Source organism: Podarcis gaigeae (assembly GCF_964106915.1).
Source record: "Podarcis gaigeae genome assembly, chromosome: 2".
Lineage (NCBI taxonomy): Eukaryota > Metazoa > Chordata > Lepidosauria > Squamata > Lacertidae > Podarcis > Podarcis gaigeae.
Genome location: NC_139679.1, coordinates 112159702 through 112168991, shown reverse-complemented (window position 1 = coordinate 112168991; position 9290 = coordinate 112159702). Strand labels below are relative to the sequence as shown.

General features: G+C 52.5%; 1 protein-coding gene across 1 annotated transcript; it reads right to left on the bottom strand.

Moving 5' to 3' along the window:
• Window positions 1-132: 132 nt before the first annotated feature.
• Window positions 133-8306, bottom strand: TCF19 (transcription factor 19). The gene is made up of 3 exons (XM_083724968.1): window positions 7022-8306; window positions 5875-6511; window positions 133-3116 (listed from the first exon to the last, which is right to left on the bottom strand). Exons 1-3 carry the CDS (start codon window positions 7293-7295, stop codon window positions 2882-2884), a joined length of 1146 nt encoding a protein of 381 aa, XP_083581094.1. The 5' UTR covers window positions 7296-8306; the 3' UTR covers window positions 133-2881.
• Window positions 8307-9290: the final 984 nt, after the last annotated feature.

The following is a 9290-nucleotide window of genomic DNA, read 5'->3' as shown; positions in this document are numbered from 1 at the left end:
TTCTCTGACTTTTCTTCCTACACGACCTGCCATCTGATTTTCTCATCTGAACAGGAAGAGGACAGAAATACATTTATTAGCTAGAAATCCCCCAGTGTAAACATCAACTGTTATAAAATGGGAGACGCCAACTTTTGCAGCTTGGGTTTATTTCAATTACTGTGATCACACCTGGTGCAAAAAAGGAGGGGTGCCCTAGCGGAGGAAAAGGACAAATCCTTCCATCTACAGCGAATAAAGCAAACTGGCAGAACACACTTGCAGGAATAACCCCCCCTCCCTAAACTACAGGAGTCTTTGGTTATGTTGCAGAAAGTTCACTGCGTTAGCTTATTTTTGATTCAGCGTTTCAGAAGGCAGATTCCTTGGCGGGTACATTGCTAGCCTTTGGTCCCACTAGCAGTGGCAGAAGCAAGTGTGCGGTCTCTGTGGCTGACTAGCAACATGATGCAACAGAGCCTTTGCAACTTCCCTGAATCCCATTGCTCTGCTTCTGGCACAATGCTGTGCCCCATTCCATCCTTGGCTTGCTAAAGAAGGGGCCCTGCTTATAGCTCAGAACGTGGAGTAATGGCTCTAAAGAGATGGAGCCCACACCTTCCCAAAGGGTACAAGCTGAGCTGTGGTTTCCTGGGCGTTGTCCCTTGGGGACTGGATGTTGGGCTCTCACCATTTTCAGTGGTGCTTGGGGCAACCTGGGGGAAACCAAGGGCTTTGCTACATCTCTGGCTTTTTGCTGCCCGTTAAAGGGAAGTGCAGGCACTTCTGCATGCATTGTGTGTGCCTATGAAAGTGCGCAAATGTTTGTGCCCCTGTTGCTGGCCGGTGAATCACCAGATTCTGTTCCTATAATGACCGAATATTATTGAATTGTGTAAAAACATCTGCTCAGTCTCGTCCCTTAGGAAAACCCACAATGCCTAACAAATTTATTGAGGCGTAAGCTGCTCCGGACTAGAGACGCTCTGTTAGAAAAATAATAGTTCAGGGACTGCAGTATGAGTCACACTGTTCTTGCTGTGACTCTATGTGGGCTGCTTATCGGAGTGACAGAGCCACCGCTCGCTCTTTGTGCCTCAAAGCTTTTGGTCCTGCTATTTGTCAAACATTATACATGCGCACCATGTTTGTGTGTATGCATACAGTGGCTGAGTTCTCACGTAACATTAAACTGTGGTTTGTTTAACAAACCATTGCTTGTTTGTCCAGTTTGTTTTGTCTCCCTGCTGCTATTACCTCATTCCTTTGTAATTTGGCAAGCATCGGCAGCGCTCGTGCAAGGTCCTACACCGTAGTTGAAGCAAGCCATGGTTTGTAAGCCAGCAACAAACTAGGACTTCGGACCAAACCATAAACTGCTGGTTCACACATATAATACTAAAGCATGGTTTAATAACTATTGCTTGATAAACCATGGTTTAGTGTTATGTGCACACACTGAGGATAGCACTTTGTGCAGCTGATGAAATGGGACCTGGCCTGTTAAAGCTGCCGCTGCCACCATAAATCTTGTCATTAGTCTTTAAGGTGCCATAAGACTCTTGCTTTCACTGCAAAACTACTTAAGTGCCAAGTTAGATGCATCAAGGACAGCTACAGTGATTGTGCATCTGTTAAGTTTATGTCTAAAGGGGGAAAGCCTGGGGTTTGTTTGTTTTTCCCTTTACATGAAAAGAGCACATTTGCAAGAAGAGTTGTGACCTCCTAGCCCAGTGTTGGTGCAAAGGAGGAACGAAAAAGCAAAAGCAGATTTGAGGTAAAATGGCGGGAGGTGCAAGTCCCTCTCACCTGCACACCCCTTTGGGTGCCAAACTCGACACACCCACTTCATAAGTGAACAGGGCAGATGGGCGACTACCACTCTATGACTGCCCCATCACCTCCAGTTAAGGCCTATCTATAGCTGCTACTCTGGAATATAGCATCCTAAGACTCCCACCTAGTTCATCAAAACAGTTGACCCCCTACTTGTTTCTTTGTAAAAAGATTTGAGAGGGAGGGACTCTCTTCCCAGCTAAGTTAACAGCAGGCATTGCTCTTCGGCAGCTGTTCCAATGTCTCACTACTTCAATAAATTGGCAGCTTCCCGGAGCACTGAGGTGAGGCAGCCGCTCTACTGCACCCTCAGAAACTCACTTCTTCTGGGGTCTCTGCATATTTTCCCAAGGCCGGCCCTATAAAAGTTGGGCGGCTTCCCAGGCTGCAGGGCTATTGCTGCGAGGGTGGCCGTTCTGCACACACCACTGTGCAACGGGAAAACCTGCATGTTAGGCGTTCGTAAGCAGTTTCTTCCGAGTGCAGCAGGTTCTCCCCGTAAGTTTTGAAGGTGAAGACCTTGGAAGGTAAACGGTGGCGTTGTGCAACTGCCCTGATTGTCCCTCTCAAGCAATCGCTTGCGCCTTCCAGTTGAAGGCCTTGGGCAGCATAAATCAGGGGAGGAGAACCGGTGACCCTCCTGATGTTTCCAGCTCCTAGTGAGAAGGGTCCGTGGCCGGGGAAGATGGAAGCCGAAGTCCCGCAACATCCAGAGGTCCTGTCCCTCCGCAGCTTCTAGCACTGGAGTTAGCCGGAAACTTCCCCATGTAATAATATCCATGTCAACGTGCAATGTGGCCTCTTGGTTTTCAGAGATGGACTTGACTCCTTGACGCAAGGAAGCTAAAGTCTGGCATGTTTTCTCACAGCCTCCTCTGAGAGAGACTGCCAGGTTCTTTGTGCACGGTAAGTTTCGCTTGTCCTGGGAATCATGCTCCTTGTGTGCAATTTTTTACCAGCCCACTTTAAAGATGGGGAAAAGTCCTCGCGTGTCCTGCTGGAGTCCGCCGATATCACCCATTTGGGGGCAGGGGCGAGGGCGCCTCTCTGGCCGCGGCCACCCGCGTTACGAGCGGCAGGCGGAGCAGCAGAACTCGGCCTCCTTCACGGCGCTGTAGCTGCAGCCCACGCAGGCCACGTGGAACCAGGCGTCGCAGCCATCGCACTGGACCCACTCCACCATCTCGTCCTGAGGAAGGTGGCACCTTGGGGCAGCGCACGGCTCCGACGTGGACAGAGTCTGGGAGAAGACTTGGCAAGTGCTCCCCAGGGGGTTCTTCCGTGGCCGGCCGCGCCGTTTCCTGCAAAGGAACAGGGAGGGATAAATCCGAAAACTGGCACCTGTATTCCCCACCCCCATCAGAACTGCAGCAACATTTCCCGAGTGCGGGTGGCGGATCATATGCACTGTGTGCAGAAGTTACCAGGATCAATCCCTGGCCTCTCTGGGTATGGCTGTGAAAAGACTCCAGGCCAAAAATCTGGGAGGCCTGTGCCAGTCAGTGTAGAATAATGAGTTGGGTGGGCTAATACCAGTCTAACTTGGTCCAAGGGAGCTTCCTATGTTGTTACTTTTGCTTTAAGAAAAGCCAAAGGCCAACGCTTTTCCATTGGTGGCTTACAAGCAGATATTAAAATGAGCATTTAGTGGATGAGAAACAAAGTTAAGAGAAAATGATGAGAAGAGAAAAAGCCAAACGCCTTGAAGAAACCAGAGGCCTTTTTCCTGGGCATGGTCGGTCAATTGGTGCCAAAGAAGGACAGAACTTTTTTAATGTATGCAACAACAGCAGCAAGAATACTCATCGCAAAGTATTGGAAGACACTTTACCCACCCGGGAAGAATGGCAGATGAAGGTGATGGACTACATGGAACTGGCGGAAATGACTGGCAGAATCCGAGACCAGGGAGAAGAGTCGGTAGAAGAAGATGGGAAGAAATTTAAAGATTATTTACAGAAACATTGTAAAATTAAGGAATGTTAGAAGGATGCTGGAATGAAGTTATGTGGCTTTAGCAGTAATGTTATAGAATTAAGTAAAATCGGATTATGAATAGGTGAGAATGTAAAGATACAATATATTAAGATAAATTATTAAGATAAAAGCAAAAATGGAAAGGATTTGCTGAAACAACTATTGAACTAGAATACAAAAAAGGGAGGTGTGAGGAGGTCAGGGAAACAAGCAAATGAAAGATAAGATATGGAAAGACTGATTTGTTTTTAATTGTTTTTATTTTTCTGTATTTTGTAATTTTTGTTTCTTTTTTTCTTTCTTCTTTTCATTTTTGTAACTTCTTTGAAACTTTAATAAATATTTTTTTTTTAAAAAAAAGGAGAAAAAGCCAAACGCCGACAGAACAAGCTGCAGATACATAAAAGGTTTATTAAAAATGACCTTTTTATTGCCGTATGTTCCGCAGGACACCATGCCTGCTGCACGGATTCTGGATTAGTATGGGGGGAGGGGAGTTGGAAGGGACCACGAGGGTCATTTAGTCCAACCCGCTGCAATGCAGGAATCTCTCACTCAACATAGAGCTTGAACCCACAACCCTGAGATTAAGAGTCACATGCTCCACCATCTGAGTTTTCCAAGTTGTGCCTTCCTTGTAAACCACTTCCAGCTTGGGGCAGAAGAGGGGATAGAAAGGCATTCATATGCCTTTGGGAGCAAGTTTATAGTCATGTGGCTCATTTCTAAGCTGCCCTCTCCAGCAAACCCAGAGAAAGCTGCTATTCCCAGCTTCTTCCTGCCTATCTAAAGCCCATGAGCGGTGTTCCAGAAAGCCCCAGGGCCTCTTTGGCAGATGAAAAAGTGAGTTGCCACATATGTCTGCACAAGAACTTGTTACACCGCCCTGACCGGATGTACAACAAGCAAGTTTTAACCTGTTACTTCGCCCTGCTTTACATGCCTGTCCAGAGCCGCTAAAGCAGGGCTAAGGAACTCCGGAATTTGTTGGACTCCAGCTCCCATCAGCCCCAGTCAGAGATGATGGGAGTTTGGGTTTCCAACAACTGGAGGGCCACAGGTTCCCCGTCCCCACGTGTCGGTTGTTGGGCTGCAGCAGGGGGGGGGGGGGTGTCAGAATTTACCAGGCGTGCAACTGGACTTCTACAGAATACAATGGTGTCTCGGGTTACAAATGTTTTGGGTTACAGACTCCGCTAACCCAGAAGTAGTACCTCGGGTTAAGAACTTTACCTCAGAATGAGAACAGAAATCGTGTGGCAGCAGCGGGAGGCCCCATTAGCTAAAGTGGTACCTCAGGTTAAGAACGGTTTCAGATTAAGAACGGACCTCCAGAACGAATTAAGTTCTTAACCCGAGGTACCACTGTAGCACCTCGGGGTAAGAACTTTACCTCAGGATGAGAACAGTAATTGCGCAGTGGCAGCGGGAGGCCTCAGGTTCATTAAAAACATCCCACCAGAGCATTCCACAAACATGGAGCTACCACAGAACAGTTTCAGGTTAAGAACAGACCTCCGGAACGAATTAAGTACATAACCAGAGGTACCACTGTATGGCCTCCAGTTCACTATTCCGATCGCTGAGAATTTCTGTAACTGTTCAGCTGCTCAGTGAAGTATATTATAAGAAGCTGCTGAGTTAGAAACTGGCTGCAGTGGCTACAGCAGCAGTGCGGAAGTCTCTTGCCCATGGGTGTAACCAGGCGCCAGAGAAGGTACCTTTCACTCTGATGACAGCTATACTTCAAGGAAGGAAGGAAGGAAGGAAGGAAGGAAGGAAGGAAGGAAGGAGGGAGGGAGGGAGGGAAAAGAGAAACAGAGAGAAGGGAAGTCCTTAGCTCACTGTTTCTCAACCTTGGGTCCCCAAGCTGTTGTTGGACTACAACTCCCATCATCCCTGACCACTGGATGCTGGGAGTTGTAGTCCCACAACAGATGGGGACCCAACCTTGAGAAACACTCCGGCTTAGCTCATCAACGCTATGGAAATCTTTCTGTTAAACCAGAAACTTGAAAATCATGACGGCACCCCCTGGCGCGAGCTGTACCGACCATAACGCGGACTTGAAAAGGGACTCACCCGCTGGGTGTGACGTGGAGCTTCGGAGGACCCTCGTCTTCCTGCAAGTTCTGGCTCTCCTCCGGCACTCTCTGCTGGAGCCGCAAGGCGCTATGACAATGAGCGTAACCGCCCAGCCGCTGCTCCTTGCCCGGGGTCGGCTGCTCCTCCTCGAGCCGCGTGATCTCGTCCTCCAGCTCGGGCAGCAGCGTGTGAGCCGACTTGCGCCGGTTCCGGGAGGTTTTCGGCTGAGCGGGGGGTTCCGCGCACCGACCGCGGCCCAGGGAGAAGGTGAACGGCTGCGGCTTGAGCTTGCTGAGGCTGCCGATGGAGCTGAGGATGAGGGTGGCTTTGGAGCGGCAGGAGAGGGCGGTGGGCGAGTGGCGGGACAGAGGGCGGATGCGGTGGTTGCCGGAGGGCAGCACCGGCCGGAAGCCGCAGGAGGAGGCCCAGGGGGCTTTGGGCTCTGTGATAGCAGCAAAGTCCTGCGGCCGTACGTGGACTTTCTGGAAGAGGAAGTAGAACTCGGAGTTGCCGTGCGGGAGTGGCAGAGCACAGCCCTCTGGGACTGGGCTGGGGTGGCCAAAGGTCAGAAGGTCTCCGTCATTCAGGTCCACTCGCTGGCCGTGGGGCACTCGGACGGCGTTGACGTAAGTACCTGAAGGGATAATGGGGCAAGAAAGGAAGCTCACTTTCTATATATCAACCAGTGCAATGCCTACAGGTGTGTTTGTGGAGATTTTGAAGGCAGCCCAGGACTCCATGCTAAGCGCAGGACACGTCATAGCCTTCTGGGGGGCTCCAGTGCCAGTGTGGTGTAGTGGTTAAGAGCGGTAGACTCATAATCTGGTGACCTGGGTTCGCTTCCCCACTCCTCCACATGCAGCTGCTGGGTGACCTTGGGCCAGTCACACTTCTCTGAAGTCTCTCAGCCTCACTCACCTTTATCCCGCTTTATCACTACCCGAAGGAGTCTCAAAGCGGCCAACGTTCTCCTTTCCCTTCCTCCCCCACAACAAACACTCTGTGAGGTGAGTGAGGCTGAGAGACATCAGAGACAAAGCGAACCTGGTTCACCAGATTACGAGTCTACCACTCAATATCTTTGCAATGGTTAGGTCTGAATGCAATCCCACCCTTGGTGGCACGAACAGATCCGAGGACTCACCGTGGGTGCTGTAGTCCACCAGGCCAACTCGCCACTCCCCGGCGGTGCTGTCAGAATCCCTCTCAGCATGGATCTCTGCATGGATCCGCGAGACCAAGGCTGGGTTCTCCTCCGACACCAGGACGACATCGCAGACCTCAGCTCGGCGGCCCAGCCGGTAAGTGCAGCTGGGCCTAGCAGGCCGGAAGGTGTAGAGATCCCGGTTGGGCGAATCCCCAGGCGAAGCCGGGCCCATCCGGAGTAACTGGAAGCAGGGGAGAGCCTCGGAGAGCATGGCTTGCTCCCGGTGTCTCCCTCAAGCACAGAAGGGGTGGCGACAGGGCTCTTGGCTTCACCCAGGAGGAAAAAGATGCTTCTGATAGGTGGGAACGCAAATCAGGCAGCGGGGGTGGCAGCAGGGCTTAGCGGTTGCATCCACTCCACACAATCCACCTTCAGCTAGGAGGAGCAGGGAGCTTCTGAAAGGGCGGCAAGTTCTTCAGTGTGCAGACTGGGAATATAGCAGCATGGAGTGCAAAGAAAAAAGTCAGAAGTGCAAAACGGGGGGCAGCCAACGGGCAGGATGGACCGGGTACCACAGGACACAAGCTCTGCAGCTACACGTTAAAATGTAGAGCACGGATTTGGGGGTGTTTTGCCAGGAAAGTACACGTTAACTGCTACCTTGATGGGCCTTATTGCACAGGAAAGCAAAGCCTTCTCTCCGCCCCGTGACCAAACCACTCTTAAGCCCGCTTCTTGGCCACGAGCGCGACTTCAGCGTTCTCCGAGTGCAATTTGCTCAAGACAAAGGGGCCCAGAATCCTGAATGGGCGCAGATCTATTCCCCCCCGCCCTGGAAGGTGCAAGTTGCCTTTGGGTGCCTGGAAACCCCTTTTCCGCTGGCACTAGTGCAAGGACGCTCCGGAAGGCCCCTGCAAGGAGACGACCACCTGGTCCGCCCGTGATCCTCTGGCAGGCAGGTGTGGCGCTGGGATTCCGGAATGCCGGGCTCCTGACAGGGGGCGGGCTCTAGAACCCCCGTCTCCTTGACAACGCAAGCAGAGGCCTCGGTCCCCTTGGCAACGCGCTTCCTCGGGGCCCTCTCGCCTCTTTCCCCGCAGAAGCCAGCGGCGGCTTTCCCGGCAGCGGCAGCCACAGCTGGAGCCGGGAGTTTCTGCGGCGGCCACTACCGAGGACGCTTACCCGGGGCTCCGAGCGGCGCGCGCTGCCTCGCGATTGGTCCAGATTAGGGAGGAGAAAGGGGGGAGGGCGGAGCCGCCGGGTCCTATTGGCCGGCTGGAGGGAAAGCCTCTGTCCTCATTGGCCGAGAGCAGCGAGGGGGGCGGCGAGCGTGCATGAGCGCGCGAGGTAGGGAGTACGGGCTCGGGCGGAGGAAGGTGCTGATTGGCCGCTGCCTCACAGAACCGGCGTCTGGGGTGGGCGACGCGCTCGTGGCGCGTTTCCAGCGGGGGAAGGAGATTGGCTGGGCCGGCGGGCGGCAGGGCCGGCGTTGGAACCGCGCATGTGCGGGACGGCGAGGCCCCAGCTGACTCGCTTGTCATTGCGCTGTCGTCTGCGCGGGAACGCAGGCGGCCCAGGGGTCCCCGCCCCGCCCTGCCAGGCTGTCTTCGTGGAAGAAGCGGCACCTCGCTTGAGGGAAAAGAGGCCGCGGAGGGGCGCCTTCCGCCTCCCACCGAGAGTGCGAGCTGCTTCTGCGCTCCCCCTGGTAGACACGGAAGGAATTGCCCCATTCACACGTGCACAAAAACACGCCCACCCCAATCCCCACTGTTCTTCCTTCTAGGAGCGCAGGGGAGCACAAGCATCAGCCAGGGTGAAGGAAGCAGCCTGTGGGCTGCACAGTACTGAGGAGTGGAGGCGACAATGTCTGGTACTATAACCACCGAGGGGCACCATAGCGGGGACTGGGCTCAGCTGTGCTTCATGTGCCCCCTCCAGGAGTGGTCCAGAGGTGGCAACAGGCCTTTTCTGTGGTAGCTCCACGTTTGCGGAATGCTCTGGTGGGATGTTTTTAATGAATTTCTCTTTCCTCTTGGTTTAAAGGAATCTTTGTTGTCTACTTGTTTGGATTTAACTTGCTTTGGGTTGCCCTGGGCAAGATAAAGCAGCTAATACGTTTAATAAATAATAATTAAATGAATCCCAGTTTATACGTTCCCCACTTGTGGCCAGGCCTGCCTTTGCATTACATCTGTTAAAACTATGCCACAGGAGTCATCTCTCTGGGGCATGGCATCACTGTGGGCCCATAGAGCAGATCTGGTTC